This window comes from Cygnus olor, chromosome 27 (assembly GCF_009769625.2).
Source record: "Cygnus olor isolate bCygOlo1 chromosome 27, bCygOlo1.pri.v2, whole genome shotgun sequence".
Lineage (NCBI taxonomy): Eukaryota > Metazoa > Chordata > Aves > Anseriformes > Anatidae > Cygnus > Cygnus olor.
The window spans coordinates 4,696,159-4,717,384 of record NC_049195.1 but is presented as its reverse complement, the minus strand read 5'-3'; the positions used below and the strand labels follow the sequence as shown (position 1 = coordinate 4,717,384).

Here is a 21,226-nt window from a genome sequence, read left to right as displayed (position 1 = left end):
TAGTCTAAGGAGCACGCAGGACCTAACAGCTTTGCCCATATTGACCTATTAGCTCTCCAGGTGCACGCTGGGACTAAGTGGTACACCAGAGCCTCCTTGAAATTAAGTATTGCTAGCACCTGCTACATGCTGATGCTACTCACTAGCCCTGGCTCAGCTGCAAACCTGGGGAGGACTGCAAAGCAAGGGCCTCTCCCAGAAGTGTTGAGCCCACATAGCATTTACCAGCATTGCATCGAAAAGGAAAGAAAAAAAAAAAAGCCTGAGTAAATGGATCAGAGGCCAGCCATGAAGCCTAGCAACATGCTATGCTAATTTGGTGGGCACATTCTTGTGTCAGCACTCTAAATGGAGCTAAACATCCATGTCACTGGGGACTGGCAGCCCAGCCACACCGCTCTGCTGTGACACTGACTGCCATGTTACTAGTAATCAGTTAATCAGTGCACATGTTCCTAATTAATGGACCTAGTGTGTAACTACCAGGAGACGAAGACAAAGATGAAAAACAGCCAAGAGTAGTAATGAAAGAGCTCCACAGGTTGCTTCAGTTATGAATGCAGGCTAGAGAGGCTGAGCCTTATGGAATAAGGACAGAAGTGTCTGGGGCCTAGAGTAAAACACCTGCACCCGCTGGCTGTCCTGGCATGCACGCAGGTCCACGCAAGTACTGGACTCTGTGCAGCCGTTGTACAATGCTTTGTAGTGCAGACTGCTTGGAAGAGGCTCTGTGCTTCCACGGCCACTTTTACAAGGAGGAAGCCTGCAGCAGCTCCCACTGCGATCCAGAGAAGAGGAAGGAACCATCACCAGTGCTTCAGAAAGGGCAGGGGTGAAACAAGAGAATTAGGCTTTGGTTCACCTCATTTTGTTGTGAGATGAAAACTGGCCACGCAGCCTTCCTCTGTGTTTTTTAAATTTATCAGAGAGAGGGAGGCACAGCCAAAGGGCAAGTTAGATATCCTCTGAGCAGAGCTGCCTTTGGTGGTTTCTATTTCTTTACTGAAAATAAGGGGAAAAGAGGAAAATACAATTCTGATTTATTTGCCTTAGTGAAGTCTGTTACAAAAGGTGGGGTTAATGTGGGCCATGTGACTAGAAATCAGATCTCCTGAGATCCAGTCCAGCAAACAAAAAAAAAAGGACATTATCTTTATCCTAAATGGATGCTTCAGAGTTTTGCTACACACTGAGACCTTCATAACACTTTCTTTTATTTATTCTCCTGATAAACCATCCTGACTCCTTCAAAGCCAGTGAATTAACATCTAAGTCAAACCTTTTAATGTTCCTTGGACATGTAGTGCTTGTGCCTGTGAATTCTAAAAAGGGCCTGGGGTAAATAAATAATGCAGCACACATATTGCTTCTGTGAAATTTGTTCTTAAAGAATAACTTACTCAGCTCTGTAGTGATGGGGATCCTTTTATAACATGGCTCTGATTGATTCCCCAATGCTCTTCGTCTGAAAACAGCATCTGTAGAAACAGTCAATAACAACATGAGGAGAGAGGAATGTTGGTAGAAGCAGAAAAGAGGAAGAAAATAAAAACAAAACGCACAATGGTTCAGACTGACAAATGCAGGAAATCTTTTTCCTATGCCTAAAAATAATGTTATTGTCATGCAAAAATCTCAAAGCATTTCCTATATTTAGAAAGTTTCTTGCCTTGGTTTGCTTTTCCAAGGCTTGCTTTATTCTCTCATGGCTTCAAAGAATGAAAAAAAAAAAAAAAAAGAAAAAAAAAGAAAAACTCTCCTTGGAGCTGCTTATTGACATCGTAACTGAAATATAATTACCCTCTGTGGTGCAGCAGCGCTGGTTACAGAGTTGTTTGCTCCAAAGCCCCCAGTAAGCCAATTTGCACACAGAGGGTTTTTGAGGGACAGCGTCGTGTTTTATCCTTCCCCCTCAAGAAGGCTCTGCAAAACTGGATGGGACACATGCTGTAGGAATGAAGGCAAAAGTATACACCATGAATTCTGAAAACCCATCACAAAAAAAAAGCAATCCAGAAGTTCCTAGAAGCGTGTGTCCTTATTCCTTCCCAGTTCTTGCCAACTCGCTGACTTAGTAGAATCAAGCCCAATCCAAAATCTGCTTGCTCTGTTTTGATTGTATCTAATCTCGTCTCCCTTTCTATTATGTCTGAGTTTTTCCTTTGCTACCCAGCACAGCATCTGGGTAACTGAGTATTAGGAACACTACTTACTGTGCACATTATCCACTCAAAATGATGAAATCTAAACTCCGCTGAGGATTTTGCTAGAAATGGAACTTCGCAACATCCAGATACTACGCAATGGCTCCTTCTCCCCTCTGAGCTGCAAGCGAATGTTGGAGATGGAGGCCCCAACAGGGTCTAGGCAGACCATTGTTCTAATCAACTATCCCTGAGGTTAGGTGACGGACTGACAAAAACCTCATTAGGGATGTCAGGCATCACAACCCCTCAAAACAGCAGAAAAAGCCCAAGCAGAGCAAGGCATCTCTGAATACAGTGCAACTGAATGCCTGAAATGAATCATTGCCTTTATTGTACCTTTCCATGTGCTGTACCAGTTGATTTGAATGTGTGTCTGATCATTGCCTGGATACCTTTCCCTTATGTCAATATTTTTGCTATGAAACAGTACACAGCGCTCCACCTGAAATCTTACAAACTGGCAGGGTGCTATTACAAAAGATTACTTAATTGTAGATTACTACTGTACATTTGAATTTCAGTAGCTTATTAAGTTGTCAGATTTAATTACCATTACATGTTTAGATTATGCCACAGATTATTTAGTTCGGTACCTAGGTTTGCCAACCTGTTTGGTTTGTGACATGACAGGGCGATAATTACAGCATTACTGGAAAACCTAAAATTTTCCATGGGGAAGACTAGAAGTCCTTGGCATCAGCACTGACCCTACTAAGCGCTCATTCTTGCAAGTGTAAGTAATGTTTACCTCTGTGTGGGTCTGGTTCTCTAAGAGCTGTCTATTTCTCTACCCCATCAGGCAGGTAAAGCACAGAATGGGCCTGGGTTGGTTGGGTGTGAAAGGCTCACACTGAAATCTAAAACCACGGGAAATACAATTGATTTGTGCCCTGTTACAATCTCCAAAGTGAGACTGTGTTTGCTGCAATGCTTACCAAAGCACCTGAGCTGTTAAGGGAACTCAGGGCCTTCCATCCAAATACGTACAAATGCACATTGTTCACTATGGTTAGGAAGCAAAATGCTGTAGCTTTTTCTACAGCACCAAAACCGGAGATGAGAAAGGATTTGGATGGGGAGGGTAGCTGGATATCCAGCCCAGTCACCTGCAGTCCCAGCAGCAATGACAACTACTATATGAGATACACCAGCCTTTGTCTTTTCTTTTTAAAATCAGGGTTGCATAGTCATCTCGCTTTAGAAAGCTCTCCTAGCTTCCCATTGTCCGCTCTTCTCACTTTCCCTCCTATTCTGCTGCCTTTTCCTACCCACTTCCTCTCCTAGCTGCTAATACTAATTGAGGGCAAGTTTCTTGGATCCAAGTTTTAAATGGAACTTCATCTTCTCCCTCAAAAAATGAGGTTGCAAACCACAGTACTGCCGTACTTTTGGGGTGTTCCTATATGCATTAGTTTCTGCTCCTTATTTCCTTTACTGTACAACTCCTCCTAGATGTTTCTCCTATAAATAGACAGGATTTTCCTAAACCTGCTTATTTTGTAACTCTGCAGCTGAAAGCACCCACTCCACATGTACTAAACTGGTGGAAAATGCAGATTTCACTGGAAAAATTTGCTGTAATTTAGCACTGCAAGAGGTGAACTAACACCAACTTTAGATCAGCACCTGCACAGCCTGGCTATGTTGCTAATATTTACATAACTTAAAACCCACCGGTGGCCCTACTCTGTTGTGGAGAGAGGGAGTGAGAAAGATTAAATTCTGATAAATGCCATCCTTTCCCTGTTTGAATCTGAGTCTCTCTTTTCCCAGAAACTCTCCTTATCTGCTGACTCCCATGAACTCCCATTTGCTGAATCCCGTTGATTTCATCAGTAAAAGTTCTGTCTTCTCTGAGATGAATTCCTACAAAATAATAATGGGGGAAGTAGGGAGGGAGGGATTGGAACAGCGAGAGTGGGGACATGCACTCTGTTTCCATTCTGGGCACCTTGATCCAAAACTAGGTGGCAACAACCTACCAGTAATTTACTGTCTTATAGGAGCACACATTTGTAATGTGCCTGGAGGCTTTCAGAGGCAAAGCCCTGTAAGAGCGCAAGACACAGCCTTAATCTTGCAGTTGAATCAGCAGGAGCTCCTGCTATGAGAATCCTAACCTAAGATTGCAGGCCTATAATTACAGCAGCAAAGAAGAAAATTGGCTGTTTTTTTTAAACAACATACCTAATGAACGTACAAGGAGAGGGAGCTAATTCTTACAGAGGCTGAATCACTGACAGATTTAGTGGCTGGCTGGAGAAAGAAGTGAAACTTGTGTCTTAGCTTTATTTTGTAAATATATCTTTTTTTATTGATGATGATATCCTGTAAGTGAATACTGCTTTTCTGGCTGCAGAAAACACTGTAAATCTGAGGAATGATCTTAACTGAGTAGCCAAAGATGTATTAGACTGGAACTGTAGTCAGTTTATGGAGCAACAACTCACTAGCATCTGAGCTAGGCAATAGGTACCTCATAAATATGCAAAGTGAAAGACCTAAAATGGATAAACCAGAGTGGGTTTAGAAATACAGTATTTTCTCAGCTAGAGGAAGACAATGCTATTCCAGTAAAAATAGTAACAGAATCTAACCCCTCTAATTTGAATCAATCTTTCAGAAATAACTGATCACGGTAACATGTAATAACAAGAATAATTTGCTCTGTATATTACTACATTGTGAGCTTGAATTTATCTGGCTTTAAACAAGTCTCAGAGCTAAATATTAGAGTATAGATAATATACATAATAGAAGAAGCTTTGACAACATGTCCTTTACTTGATCCTGACCCTTCCCAAAACCAGAAGGAAACCCAGAAGCACTGACTTCCATGCCTGTTCTGATGCCTAGGCCCTTCTTTACCCAGGACAGTGGACCAGCCCTGACTTCTGCTCACTCCTGAAAGGTATTGTGTATTTGGACTGGTTCTGATGTGCTGTATCAGTGTTAGCTGTAATACACAAATAATTGTGTCTGCTTGTCTCTGCTCTAACCGTTCTCACTGCTAGCCTCTTTCTGCACAAGAAGAGATCCTTCAGATAGCCCTTCTCAGGGACTGTGTCTCTCAGGGACCGTGTCACTATAGAACTTGATTGTTTTTTCAGTATCACTAAACAAAAGTTTCTCCTCTCTCTCATGATAGCAAGGATGCCGAACAGATTTAAATCCACAAGATCCACTCTTCTGATGCAACTCACCACATGCCCATCTACCCAAGGGAAGTGAGGGAAAAAATACATGCTTGTGGTTTAAATAATAATAATAATAATTAAAAAAAAGAACTCTAAGCATGCAGGTGGTGGTGGTTCTGACAGTGATATGCCTGGTAAATTGTCTAACCAGCCATGCCTCAGCTTATTCAACTCGTCACACCTATGTCAGCATTAAGTCCCTGTGGTCTTCTGCTAGAAGGAGACAAAGCGAGCCAAAAGCTACCACCTCAAAGAGAACTAAGTATGAACTCTGCAAGGCAGCTTGGGAAGGCTTTGATGAACAGATGCTCACATCTCTGTGATACATACACACACATTGTAGTTCAGAGCTCTGCACACCATGTACTATGATTATGAGTCATTAAACAAAAAAATGCTGGAGGGTAGTAGGACAGTGATTGATAGGATGAAATACCCTTTTTGCCCGGAGTGTCTCTCTTTTCCATATACAGGTATAAAGATGCAGTAGGTACAGTATCTGTATCTGTCACTACAGAGAAATATAAATTATATATATATATATATAAGTACATATTATTTACTTCCTCTCTATATACAATCAATAAAGAGTTCCATATATCTTTATATCTAGGTAGCGATAAATACATTAGTTAAAAGTAATCTATTCAAGTCACAATTACCTCTTACTCAAATATCCCTTATAAATCATTTTTCTTCTGTTCTGATAGTATACACTGTATGCTGGTGTTATTTTGTCTAGTTATTATTTTAAAAAAAAAAAAATGTCTCTGCCTCACTCTAATCTTTTCTTTGGCACAGTCGTCGTTTTGAAAGCCTAGAATGATAATAAAGTATAGGGGAAACACTTAAGAGAACCATCCACTTCTCAGTCTGTCTTCAGTTAATTAATACTTCCACATTCTCAAGAGGAGGACAAATCTTAGCTCTTTTGCCAAATTAAGGAAGGAAGAGACACAATAAATATTCTACTGGGCTGAAGTTGTTTTTGCTTCCATTGCAGTTTTGTGCTATGAGTTCTGTTTGCGTGGGAACAGAGAGCCCACCTTCTCAAGCCTCAAGGGAGAGGTATTATTTTTCTCCTTTTGAAGGATGGATAGGGCCTCCACTCACACGTGCTTTTGTGAGTACATACAGAAGTTACCAGCTCTGGTTACCATCTACCCTCTAACCATTGTCTCTTTACTGGAAACCTTGAAGCTTCACTCAGAATTTTCAGGAGGAACTGGCATATTTCCACGAGCAATTTTGGATTACCATTCCTTTGCAAACCTGTAGCTACAGAAATTGGACTAGGCTGCCCAACCAGCAAGGCTAAAATGGACTTCTGGCCATTTTAATTGGCATAGTTATATTCAGAAGAGACAGGCTATGGCTCAGAGTAGTGACAAGTGACCCCTTCATTCCTCCTCCTTTAGTCCTCTTTCTTGTCACATCAGCATGCTTGCAGGCAAAGGGAAACACACTTACCTAGTGAGGCTGAGCTGGGCTTATCCTGCATGGATCGGATGTTCAGAGTGGCTAGGATGCTTTCCGTGTCCACCAGGGAAGGATTGCTTGAAGCGATGGTATTGGAAGACAGAATGGCACAAGCAGAGCAATCCCGGACATTAACTGCCCTCAGATCTGCACAGCAGAGAGCACTACCCTGATAAAACCAAACAAATACTGATAAGGAGAAATCTGAGGAAGCTGATCGTTAAGGATCATTAAAGGTGAAAGGTGAACAAAAAATCTGTTTCGAACTCAACTGGTAAGTAGCATTTTGGAAGCACCTCCAAATATGAGCAGCTTTGGTCAGACAATGAAACTCACAGGTCTAGATTTGCAATTCATTGGACAATTTCCCATTTCCAATCAGGATTACCTTCTCAATGCTTCTGCAGGTAACCAGAGAAGTCTGAGACTCCCTCAGAGGAAAATAAGTATTTAAGAATGGAAAGTTTTCCTACCATATCTTGGACTCAAACTGGAGTCTAGAGCCTGAGCCAATTTTGGTACTTTTTGAGTCTAAATTGTGCTATCTATTATCAAAAACTTCTAAAATGTATTCAGAAGTGTGCAGGAGAGCTAGAGAAAGGAAGGAAGAGGAAGAGACAAAATGCAAAAAAATTCTTACCGAGAATAACCACAGCTTTGGGAAATTCTGAATAAATTTCCATTCTCTTTGCAGATATTCCAAAGACCCAAGAAAAACAATATCTTTCAGCTCATGGTAAATGAAGTTACTAGCTCTTAAGGGCATCACAAAGTCCTGCAGCCCAATCAGTGGTGAGTTCGCATTACCAAAGACACAGACCAAAATGTGATCCTGCAGGTTCAGTGCTGCTTGGTCCTTGCAACTCTAAATTTAAAACAGGATTCTGATAAAGCAGCTAAAAGTTGACTTTAGATTTGTTTCTTCAGTTACAGAGACTGAAACCATTTCTTAGCTTTGTAACATCGATGGGTAGAACGCGACTATATATAAAACAAAGTATTTCCCCTTAAGTAGTTGGATTCCAAGTGTATCCTACAGAAGTGAACAAAATAATTTATACTGGCATAAAGCAACAAAACTATAGAACAAAGCGAAAACAGTAGCTTCATGCTAGGAGCTTAATAACTATTTTGTCCTGGTCATCCCTCCCTCCCCTCCAGGCTAATTGTTCACATTTCTCAAATGAACTGATTAGCCTGGAAAAATGTAGTACTGGGGAATGAGTACTGCTTAGCGCGGCTGGCATCTCAGGGTTGGTAGGTGGTAAGGGCAAGTCCCCAAACCAGGCTTGTCAGAGGCACAGCATTAATGTCCACATTAACCAGCCAGAAACTGTGGGATGAGTATATCTGTGCAGTGTTCATTCCTTGGCTGTTTTTTTTTTTTCCCCAAACAGAAACAAGGGTCTTTGTCAAGGAGAAGTTTCCTGATGAGAGATTAGAATCATAACCAAATTAAATGATTGTCTCTAACTAATTAGATTAGTTTAAATTGAATAATGAAACCTTTAGCTGTATTTAATGTAACATGCCTGAAGTCCAATGATTAGTCTTCTGAATGAAGCTAAACAATTAAAAACACAATCTATTTTATAGCTTATTCTATAGGAACAATTGGAAAAACTATTACTGCTGAACTCTGCTGAGGAAATGTGCAATTACGAGATCAACAGGAGCAGTCTGTACAGCGAGTGAGCAGTAGGAACAGGTTAGCCAATCTGAAGACACTGGGAAAGACTTGGGCCTTCCTTCCAACCCGGGACCAAGAAGCTGGCTACATCCGTCATTTATTACTTTACTGATGAGGTTAAGGAAAAAAATAAATATTAATTCTCAAACATCTATGCATTATTAAAATTAAGGTTAAAATTCCCCCCAAACATTTAAATCACTTAAGAATGTATACCTTATGTAAAAATCAAAGTGAATCATATTTTTGTGTGTGTTTAGATGCTCTGTGTTCTGCATGGACATCCTGGAGGAGCTTCTATAAGGTGTATTACCTAGTTTTCCATGGTTCCCAAACAGAAAGAAATATGGGCTTTGTCATGACACTTAAGGATAAGTATACCTGCACTTTTAAGCACCTAAATGATTTTTAAAATACATCTTTAGAAAACCCACAGCATGGTCTGAGACTTTGTCAAGCACCAAACTCATTCTCAAAAACGCACCTTACACTCCCAAGCCTTTAAGGGCTTGCCTGTCCCAGAAATGCAATTGCAAAGGAAGACACTGCACGAGCATGAGGTGCAATAGCTATCATGCACTTATTTTCCTTGTGGACATTCTTAAACTTCACAAAGAGCCTCTTGCGTAGTCTAGCTAAGCTACACAAAAATACAACACAAAAAGTACAATACAAAAGTGGCACATGGGGAATTAGGACACACTAACAATTGTAAGCCTTTTCTTCATGTAAGCCCGCCTGTAAGATCTTTTCAAAACACTACCCTTCAATTCTCAGAGCCGAGCTTCCAGGACTATTGGGATATTTGCCCATTTGTAATGACTAATCCTATTTTGGAGGTTGCTGGGCAATAGGGTCCTTTTATTTGCTTGGAAGGAAGCTGCAGCATTTCAAGCAGCATGAATTCCAGCCTGCTACAAGTCTCCCAGCTGGCAGAACAGCTTGAACATTCTGTATTTTTGATGAAATCTTTGATCACCTCATTGCAAGATTTGGTTGCCTACTCTCAGCTCTCTGGCAGCTCTGAGCACAACCTGCCATTTCTAGATAGGATTTGTTCTTTTACGGATTAGACACATGAAATAAATAAACCAGCCTTAAAGATATCCAGATCAATAGTGTTAGGGACACAAGGGTATGGAAACACAACATGCAAAATATATAAATAAAAAAAAGATAGGTGTCAATCAGACCTTCCCTTGTACATCTGCTGAGATCCTCTCCTGAGACAGGATGCCTACCCTGTTTTAGATGAACACGAAAGGCATTACTGATCCCTTGTTACCTTGGAGATCCTTCCCTGTTCCCAGGTTACCATCTAAATTGTAGCAAATATGTCCATGGAATGAGCCTTCAGCTCCCATCACTCCAACACAGTCTTTACGTGACCCTAGTCAAGATCTTTTATCTGCAACTCACTCCTGAGAAAGGGGGTAATGGGCTCTGCCTCTCCCCTTCAGGGCAGGGTCAGCCAAGAGAATGCAGCTAAATAAACAGTAAATGAGAGAGCTGTGCCCTCCACCCAGATCTGTGCCTTGAAGCCCTGGTTTATTCCGAGGAGAACGAGGAGGAAGACACATGAAAACGCTGAAGGCAATCACCCCACGCCTACCAGAAGAGCCTCCTGCAGCGGAACAGCATCACACCAGTGGAACCTTCCTGTTGGATCTAAGATGACTCTGCTGTTCTCCTTTCCTCGGACATCCAAAACCCTGCAACAGAGAAAGCAACTTAGCTACAGAACAACTTCTCAGCAGTAGCAGCTACAGTTTATCCAAGTTGAGATAACACCTCCAGCTGCTGCCGAGATGTCCTCTTTATTTACATCACAGCTTTCAGCTCTCTTAGTGGCAAGGAAAAATTACGATGTATGAGTCACAGGGGTTATACAGTGGGGAAATTCCTTTGTCAATGTCAGTAAAGTGGGACAAACATAAGAAAAAATGTACTGTAAAGAATTTAATTGAATTATTTTATTAGTTGTGATGCTTGTGGCTGTTTGAGCTTGGTCCCTAAGATAATTTTAAGTAAGTTCTTCAGTAGGGACATTCACTGAAGCAACATTTATATAAACATGGTCTTGATTAAGAGCAAGAAGAAGTCAGCAGGAGTTTTTCCCTTGTCTTCAGTAACTTAAATTAGGCCCATATTGCAGGATATTCTTAGAGGCAAATTTCAGATACAATGCTCAAAAACAAAGCTATGTGCTAGTCCAGAAGCAGCAACAAGGCCACGTGAAACAAAAGCCATTCAATCAGACGCTACTCGGACATCAAGCTGTTTCAAAGGACTGCTGCAGATCAAGAATTGTTGGGGAAAGTCGCGTTGAACAACAAAGAGTTATGAGAGAACTGGTGTCTGCTCATGGAAAAGACCTGGAAGCTGTTGGATAAACTATTTTCTCAGCACCATCTCTCCAGCTTTACTGTAGGTAGAATCAGCCCTGAACAGTTGTCTTAGGAACACAGCTTATTTAATCACTCTGTAACTGAAATAGCGGCGCTGTAAGAAACTTGCCAACCAGGATTACGATGTATGCTGAACACAACAGCCCTAGCGAAGCTGTATGATCAGACAAGTATTTGGTCCTGACACTGTTTTTTCTTGTCCAGCTCATACTTATCTTGTCTATGCAGTATCGGGTGAGGTGAGATTAACAGAGGAGAGGGGGAGGGATTTTGCTAGGGGAAGGTGTCATTCATTACGAGGCTTGCAAGGCAGATCTAGCCGTGCCCTGCACAGACCAATTGACACTGGTACTGGGGTTACGACTCCTTAGCTGAACAGCAGATCCAACCCAAGTGCCACCTTTAATGTGGACAAGTGGCAGATAATGCAAAGCGAGATGCAAGCTATTCCAGATAGAAGAAGGTGCTGAAAAATCTTTTCTTCAGGCAAGAAAGGGACCAAAGAGGTAGAAGCAGGTTTGTATGCACTGGCTGCTGCACTACTGCCCAAGAGGATGCAAGAGCAACAGGCACTGACAGCTTAGCCTGGGGGAAAAGGTGGGAGCAGCACCACTTCCAGTCTCTGCAGTGTCTCTCTCCAGCCCTGTGCTAACTGCAGGCAATTACATCCATTAGCCACAGGTCTCCTCCTCAGATAACGAATCTTTAGGCCAGTGATTAAATAGTATTTTGACAAGTTGGAGACTATCTTCTCACAAGCTTTCTTTACTTGACTCAAAAATTTACCAATCAATCAGTGTATATATCTCTATCATAATAAAGACATCATCTATGTACACAACCTGTCAGAAATGACATCTTTTCATTCTAGTATTATGGGAAATATATACGCCTTGGAGGAAACACCTGATGGATCCGTAAAGTGGGAGAGAGAGGGAAAAGACAGCAGGAAACCCGCTTTATCATAACAGCATCCACCTTGCCAAAGCCAAGCACATTCTGATTTACCAAACCATTCTTTAGTTTAGGGTTTCTTCTGCCACAAACTCTGCAAATTACATGATCCTTACAGAAATCTGATTTCCCTGAGCAACTCGTAAATCATTCTGCACTGGACTCTGAGGAGCTTGAGGATGGGGACACTAGAACTGATATGGTGTAGTACCATACAGAGAGACAGAAATAGTCTCTGGCTGAGCTACAGTTACTTACTACAGCTATTAGCAGGTTATCTGGGTCACAAATTGACTGTGCTGTGTGTGCAGTTATCCATGTTTGCTTCCCATGAGTCTAGAAAGAAAGCAGTTGCATTCACATGATGCTGCGCATTGCCGTGTCTGTGTTACTGACTTTTTTTTTTTCCCTATCACATTCTCATTTAAGGTTCTTATCACTTTGCACTGAACAGAGAATAAAAAGAACACAGGACCATGTTATCAGAGACCATACAAGTACAGCTGACTTTTGAAAAAGAATTGGGTACTTTGGGCTTTTCTAAAGATGTGGTCCCAGCGGCTGAACGTTTGAAAGCACTGTTTCAGTGTCAGGTGCATAAGCCACTGGTGCAATCAGTCTGTGCCCAATCTGCAGATGTACTGAGCAATGGCCCATCATTAAACTCAGAGAAAAATTTGGTCACTGGAAGTAACCTCAGTCCACAAGCTTATATATCATCCAAAACAGCAGTTCAGTCCAGTGTAGCAGCCAAACCGAGGCAACTACAACATGGCAAAACATTTCCTTTTTGCCTCTCCCACAGCCATGACCTAATATAAACCAGTCACTCATGTTTCCATGAATCAAAATAAATAATGTAGCTCACAGCTAGACTAAAAGATGGTCAGACATATCCAAGATGTTTCAGACTTCATCTGAGGACTAACATAAGTGATGAACAGTTGTCTATAGTATTAGAAGGCAGGGAGTGGAAGTCCTTTTATCTAATTGTTAGCTGCCAACAACTTCCTGCTGACAAGCTATCTTTAAGTTCCTTACAACGTCTTTGCAAAGCCCTAAAGCTTTGTTGCATCCCTCACCTGCAGTCTCCTGACATTTGCTCTTCCACTCCTTGTCATGGGAGAACAGGGGCTAAAATGAGCCTTAACGTAGTACAGATCAAGGTCTCTGCTCATTTGGTTTGCCTTCTATGCTCCAAGTACAGAACAGCAGCAGATCCTCAGGAATCAAAGCTTATTCCTGTCTCCTAAATTTTGCAGCGAGAAATAAGGGGTGGAAGCCTTCTCACCAAGCACCTCAGGACAAGCAAGGCCTGGAAGAGTTGCACCGCTGGACCTCAGCATCCTGCACACGAGAAATCTGCGAGCAGAAGTCTGCAGAGAGAAGACACCCCCGTGTACCTGCGTGGAGCAGGCAGGTTGCTCCAGCAGCTGTGTTTGGAAAGGCCCCAGCCCACCAGCACAACAGCCCTGACATTCCCCTGTCTCTGTACCGCAGCCACGGGGATGATTTAACACTTGGCATGTGGGCTGTTCGCTTCACATCCCATTTGGGAATCCTCTTATTGTTTCTTGAATCGTTCCCAGATCTGCACATATGTTAACCTTCTCCTTTAGGGAGGAGCAGAGTTTCACACACATACAATGAAAATTGCCTGTGCCTGTGGAGGCTGCTGCAAAGCCCCTTGCTCACTCCCAGGCCTGCACTATGAGAACATGGTGCATATCTGGGCTTGGCTTATTCATCATCGTGGATTATATCACTCGAATCACAATGCTTCAAAGTATTTTCCCTACCTCACAAGGAACTGTGAGGCTTAATTAATTAATAGACACAGAGGTATTACGCATCACTGCAAAATGATGCAATTTAGAGTATTCCACCCAATAATTAACAAATGTATCAGGCAACAAGTAAAACAAATCTTTAAAATGAGTAGTCAATTTTTTTTTTTAATTACATCCACTGAACCAAATCCGCCCCTAAGCAAAGCACATGTAATCCCAGTGAAGTCACTGTGGTTGTACAGAATTCACTAAAGTAAAAATACTCAGTAGTTATCATTTATATTGAAGCAATACTTACAGTTTCTCCCCTTAGGTTTAGAGTTGTAAACTTGAACAACAAAGGCAAAACTAAGTTGAACTGAGAAAACAGCATGGAAACAACACTAGGATTTGTACAACGCAAAAATGCAAATGCTGAGTCCTAGTCTAATAGGCACTGCCCTATACGTCCCTTTCTTCGAGCCAAGGTTCTCAAATAATTACGGGACTCCAAGTGATGGTACCTTAAGAAGAACTCCTGACATCCACGTGGCAAAGTCTGAGGAGCTGGCAATGCTGGAGAAATTCAGAATGCACCAAGATAACTGCACCAGACTGCCTGAACAGTTATCTGCATGGACTAGTGGGCCTACTTCACCAAAGAATCCTTAGAATGACATATGAATATATATATATATGTCTTCTGCTTTTGTTATCTGGCCTCCATTTCCGCACTCAGCATCCACCCAAATCACCTCCCTCAGCTAACACTTTACTGTATAAGGACATATTGTTCAGCCATAGATATAAACCAGGTGTAATAACTCCATCTCTTTTTCAAATTAATATAGCAAAGTTATTGTGGGGAACCTGGATACTACTCCAGGCAGATCTCACGTGTCAGAGCTGTGAGCCATTGTTTCTGACAAAAAACAACAGCCCATTATTTGTAGCATCCCTTGTGAAATCTTTGCTGAAGTCCCCCTCTTCCCGTCCGAGGTCAGAGGAGGGCTAGATAAAATGCAGCTTCTTCTCCTCGGCTTGAGAGTGTGTGTGTGCATATTTTTGTTCTTTCACTGCTACTTGGGCTGGGCACGAGTTGGATTTTAAAAACTAAATCCTGATACTGCTACCCACACACAGAATAGTGGCTTGCTTTGATTCCAGAAAGGCTGTTCAGAGAGTAAGACAGCAGACAGCTTGAGTAAGGGTGGCAAAATTCAGCTCCTAATTATTAGATTAATGCCTTAAAACAGTTGTCATGTATGAAGGGACAAAGTGGAATTTGGCAAACAGGAAGGGAAAAAACAAATCCTCTCATAATGATAAATAATCTCTGAAGACAACCTTGTCATTCTTTGAGAGCATCTCAACAGTTTCCTCTTTTTATTTTTTTGGTCACTGCTTATCAAAATTTGCATGGCTAGTTAGTGGGTTAATTTAATTATGAGCAGCATTTATGAACAGCCTGATGGGGGATCTGCAGAGGGCAATAGAATCTGTTCTTGAATTATGAAATTGCACACACTACACATCTGGAAGCCGTCATGGGACAGATCGCTGCCTTGTAAATGCGTGTTGAGTGTTACAATATTTTACTAAGCACTCCCAATCTGTCAAGGTTTACAGGAGAGTAGAGACTGGGAACATTTGGGATCATTTGTGGCTTAGAGCCATTAGCTACTTCCACCCACTTATTGTGACATTATTAATAGCAAAATAATCTAAAGAGCAGAACTTGGCTTAGTCAAGATCTTAGATAATAGGAGTGATATTCACTAAGGGCCAAAACCAGAGAGTCAAGTCCCAGCTGAATAATAGACTACGCTGGATAGCACAGCCTTGATTTTGGCTGAACTGGTAAATTTGTGAGCACTCTGTTCCTCCGAGGACTTACCTGCAAACCTAGTCTCGCCTTGTCATTTCAGGTTTGTGGCTCATGGTGACACCGTTCAGGAGGTAACCAAAGGAGAAAATTCTACGGCAGCAGCATGATGTTGCCCATCACTTACTAAGTGCCCTCCTCAGCTGTGGTTAGTGGTAAGAAAAGTGTTATGCACCTAACAACAGATAGAAGAGCTTACACTTTATTAAACCATGGACACAGTAACAAAAGCTATCTGCCAGAATAGAAAAGCATAAACTGTATTGGCATTGCCAAAGATAAGCAACATCCAAGTTCTTCTGGAGTCAGAGACCAGAATGGCCAATTAGCCACCAAGACCCAAATCATGTAGAAGTCCATTTCTGGTTAGGCACACAGGAATAGATTTCATCCCACGAAATGCAATCCTGTGCTAAGAAAACCAGTACTTGGCCTCCGAAAGAAACTTTGCACCAAGTTTCTTCACCTGCTGGAGCCACAGCTTAACAAGAAGATTTGGAAGACTTCTATCTCCATGGAGCTTTTGGCTCCTTGTTAAGCCATCACATACCTATTTAAATCAAATCTCCATTCAATCATTAAAAATGCTTTTTTCTTATGGGTCATTATGATGTGATTTATGACATCGGTTTAATTGTCAGAATTACTGTGGGTAATTAAAATATGAAATGCATGCTGCCAGAGGCTTCAGTCACTCTCAGCACCCTCATTAAAAATCAGGAACTGACCAAATTATAAATAGACTGGTTTGCACAAGTTCACAGGGAAAGCTAATTATGAAACTTTTCCTTATGCACTCAGAACACATAGTATGAGTCATGCAAATTCTTTAAGTGATTGTATGATTGTATAACGTGGAATCGGATTAGTACGTACAGGTGGGTGCAACTTCAGTTACCACAATGCTGTACAACTGTACTTTGCACGCTGAATGTGAGTCCCTAAAATTTTCATGCAAGCTTGATTACAGATGTGGGACAAGGGCCTGGGGAAGAGAGAGAAAGGGTGATATGAAGTATCATACCATATCACTTTTGATATGAAGTTAGAAAAAGGCCGAGGAATACACAGAAAGGTTGAGGTTGCAAAGGATAAGGCTCTCTGGTCTATAATGGTAAGCCTGAGAGAAACAAGAGAGACCTACAAACAGAAGGGAAGAGAGCTTCAGAAAGAAGCTGCAATAATCTTTTGATTAGCTGGTTAAATTAAAAAAAAAAATAAAAAATAGTGCCTGTCTAAAATCACGGAGAATTTAGATGCCAAATGCAGTAAGCATGAATACGAACTGAAGAAAAATTCTATGTACAAGAAAAGGTCTCAGTCCTTGCCCTTGTCTAGTATTCTGAATAATTTACTCTCCAGAAGGAAAGGAAAAAAAAAGAAAACAATACCAAACAAAAAAAAACCTAGAGGCCTATATATACAATTAAGCTGAAATTGAATCAAGAAGTAAATCACTGAGGAAAGACTGCTATTCAAATTGGTCACAACACCTCTGGTGGCTTAAAGCCAAAACGGAGTATGATTCTGCTTATTAAGACTTTTGTTAAAAAACATGAAACCTATCCTTCAATGCCAGCAAACAGACTTAGTTTTCACACAGAGACAACAAGCCTGTACAAAACAAGTCTGGGCAGATTTTGAACACCATGGAAGCTAAGTTTTCTGTGTCAGGCCGACGCTAAAATATCTGATCCATCGCACTGATTCTCAAGTTGCAAGTTTCAGTGAAGATGAGAAAGACCTCATTGTTCCATGAGCAAGATTCAGCCAGTCTGCATTGACAGAACAATTTATTAGGGTGCTTAAAGATTCATTTAGACCAAGAAGAGTCATGTTTAAAAATAATGCTGATTTATATTGTGTACCTGTGCAAAATTCTGGGGGTTAGAGATTTGAAGAGAGAAACCTTCGGGGAAAGTATACACGGATGATGTCTCCTACCTGAAGTTTCTAACCCAGACAAACCTGATTAATTGCAGGTGTATTTCTCAGCTTATCACATCGAACTATCACTCCATCCAGCCTGTCACCCTGACTCTCATAAGGACTCCTCGAAAACACACAACAAAAACATGGGACTTCCCAGAAAAATAAAAAGTGGAATAGAAAATATTCCTTCTTTTTCCTAGAGGAGCTCCCTGCTTGACATCAGTTCACAAACTTCCAATGCCCAAAGTATCTGTCCATCTTCTTCCTCTTGCATCCCAAACTACAGCAGTGCCATCTGTGTAGTTCAGGAGTGACTCGTTTTAGTATTCCACCCCTGAAGTGTTCGAGAGGCATCCATATTTTTCCATGTTTCTATAAACCCTCTGAGGTTTGGCTATCACTGAAACACCCCCTCCACATCTTTCCCATTCTAGCAATAAAAGTAAATCCAAAGGAATTTGAAACTTGTCTAACGTGAGGTTTTTTGCTATGCCAACAGGCTGCTAAATTTTCCACAGAGCCCCCACCCTGTAGCATAAATACCAGGTAGTGATCAAAAGCACAATGTGCCTGCTGACAAAAGGGATCTTGCTCACTGTAACAACACTTTCTCCACCTCTATCTATCTCCTTTTTCTTGAGAACACAGTTTTACACTTGTCCTTCATACAAATAACCCGAGGGTGGGAATTATTCAGAAGGCTCGTGTTTGACACCCCATCTGTTCATTTCTGACAGCGATATATAATGTAAGGCTATAAAAACTTGAAAAATAATGCAACATAAAAAGGGATTGACTCGGCTCCAAGAGGCCATAAACGGTAACAAATACCATTGTATGATTTATTTCATGCTGTAATCTTTACAGTAAGTCATCTTTCAGACATTTCCTTGTGACAGGTTTTAATAATATTAATGCCCAGAGCAATCCAAATCATCGCCAATAGACATATTTATCAAGGTGCCAATCCAAGTAAATGAAATTCTATAAGCAATAATGTAACATGTTTAAAGGAAGCTAATAAAACAAGTCAGGAGAGAAATATTACTGCAAAGTATTCTCTCTCTAATCCAGCCCTGGATTTTATACAGCCAAAATGCAAATCTTTCCCTCCGTGATTTATCGCTCCAAAAATACCAATGACCTTTCTGGGAGCTCTCGCACAGCCCTTCTCACACATTTATAAAGATTGTGATGCATTCTGCCAGATTAGCTGGGCTGGAGTGCTCAGCATTGCTGCTTTGTTTTGCCCTACCTTTGGATTAGGAAGTGACGGGTAGCATCAGAGTAGGATCTTAAGTCTTTAAAATTTATTAAAGACTGACAAGCCCTAACATAGGCTTGGCAACTCAGCAGGTATTTATTAGCAATTATCCAGGCACTAGATAAATTACAATTAAAAGGGAGCTAAAACTTGGTCTTTAACCTGGTTTCCCCTTTAATCTAATTTAGTTTTTATTAATCCTTTGCTTGTCTGAAGTGACTCTATACCAGGACAAAAGGGAAAAAGCCATTGCAGAGTCATGTACACACAGACCCTTGCTCACAAACATTCTCTTACGCCTCACTGGAAACTTAGCAGAAATGAAAAACAAGAATCAACAATTCAGCAAAACATACACCATTAAATTTGTCGTGCCTTAGGCAAGAATGTGTGGAAAACCATGACTAGTAAAGCAAGTGTATCGATGCAGGGCCTCAGAAGTGCTTGAAGAATCCTAACAGGTCTTTATGAATTCAGTTCTGGCTGAGCTTCACAGTTCTTCGGTATTTTTTGTTTGGTTGGTTTGGTTTTTTGGGGGGAGGGAGAATACTGGTTTGTGACTTTTTAATGGCACTAATTAAGTTCTTTCCTGGAATATCAAGATCTTATTTTCAATTTAAAAAAATGCATGAGCCTTGTGTGTGCAGTACAAAGTAAGATATCTTTCATTAAAAGAGCCTAGAACTCCACAAATATTGGCAAGACCTGAACGAAATGTGTTTTGAGTCTTAGAATAGGCCACATGCAATTCTTTCCCGCTATACTTCATCACATTTCCCTGAATTATAGTTTGATTAACTTCATTGATTAGCCTATATGCAAACCTTGTCTTAAACTTACATGCCAGATTCCTTTTTTTTTTTTTTTAATACAGAAATTAAGTATTTAGCTGGCTAAATATTCCAACACAGATATTTTCAAAGGAGTCCATAACAGGACAAGCTGGTGAGTACCCAAATCATTCCAAAAGCATTGCCTGCGGCATGCAGTGGAAATAATCCCCGTTGTATATCCAGACATCCCAGGAAACTAGACTTGTGTTAAAGCGCCTGTCTTCCCTGGATTAGATTACAGTTTGCCATCTTAAATCAAACAGAGCAAAGATTTGAACCTGGAGCTCCCCTTGGCCACTGTCCGAACTGTCCTAACTTAGATAGAAAAGGTCAGTGTTAGCTTTTCTATGAGCAGAACACCCCAGGTGGAAAACCTCAGCTTAATCTGAAAATGGGCAATTGTATCCAATTCTATTTTTGGTTTAAATAATAATAAAAAACTATTTGGGATTGATTTGAGATCTCCAATGTTACAAGGAGTCAGCCCCAAACAGCTGTATTTTGCATTGTGAGGTTTCCTCTATGACTTTCGATACCTCATTTCACCCTTTCCTACTTCCCTTTGCTGCTCTTTAAGGCAAAAACTCCTTTTACCATGTGTGTACACAGTATCGAGCCTAACAGGGTTCTAGTCCCAGTAGAAGCCTCAAGGCATAGCTATAATACAAATAATAAATACTGCAACTAATAACAACAGCATGGTAAAATGCCCTCCCAAGGGAGGCACTGGAAGACCAGTCCCTGGTGTCGTTTAAAACTAAACACCAGAAAACATACCTGCCCTGACTGGAGAGAATATAGTGTCTTTTTGATATGGTGATCAGGGAGAATCTTGATGGGGATGGGAACAATTATTTATCTGCACATTTGGCCATTTCTTTAGGGGATTTCAGAATATCTCTTAGCAACATTTTGTTCCTCACTGCTAAGCAGCAGCAGAGATCTCGGGGAAAATAAATAAATAAATAAGAACTGTATAATCCCCAAGGTGTAATCCCAGAGTATGGAAACTCACTTCACTTAAATACCTCCCTCTGGCATAATTGACTTTTCATGCGCATGTTAATAATGGTATTTCAGCAGGTTGTGAGGGCTTGTTCTTCTCCCCTCTCCCTCCCCTCCTTTGGCAAATTATGTTATTGGGCACGAGGAGGGGGAGGGCCATATTATAAATCTAATTATGTTTTCATTTATATTTAACAAGTCAGCACAATCTGCTAGTATGTGTGTATGCATTTACCATGCAGTCCCAATATTTACAGCTGACCTAATTGGTTGTAGGACAGCCGCACTGAGCAACGTTTTATTGTCCTGATACCATGCATGTGCTGGGGACAGCTGCTAAGATGCAAAGCTCTCCAGAGGACACCTTACAGTCCTTGCCATACTGACATTTGCCTTTGCTGCTGAAGCACAAGATAGGATTTTGCAGGGAAGGGAAACGTTATTTATTAAGCCTCTTCGGTTCTACAGTGGCTGCAAATTGCTCACAAGCAGAAACAAGGCAAGAAATACTAGTTTGGGCATCTCTTCGCCTACCAGGTTCCTGTTTACTCCCTGCAAATTCTAGTATGACACTGTTTGCCAATATGTCCTGTCACCCTCTCT

The 21,226-nt window shown here is 41.1% G+C and overlaps 1 protein-coding gene across 5 annotated transcripts in view; it reads right to left on the bottom strand.

The window, feature by feature from the left end:
* Positions 1-21,226, bottom strand: part of KCNU1 (potassium calcium-activated channel subfamily U member 1) — a 60,358-nt gene that overhangs the window by 7,942 nt on the left and 31,190 nt on the right. For 4 of the 5 annotated variants that reach the window (XM_040538047.1, XM_040538049.1, XM_040538045.1 and 1 more), the window contains 4 exons: positions 10,186-10,285; positions 7,524-7,748; positions 6,875-7,052; positions 1,401-1,478 (listed from right to left, as the gene is read on the bottom strand). In XM_040538047.1, coding sequence (XP_040393981.1) covers positions 1,401-1,478; positions 6,875-7,052; positions 7,524-7,748; positions 10,186-10,285 — 581 coding nt within the window. The remainder of the gene's footprint in view (positions 1-1,400; positions 1,479-6,874; positions 7,053-7,523; positions 7,749-10,185; positions 10,286-21,226) is intronic. The other variant, XM_040538048.1, reaches the window with a different exon arrangement.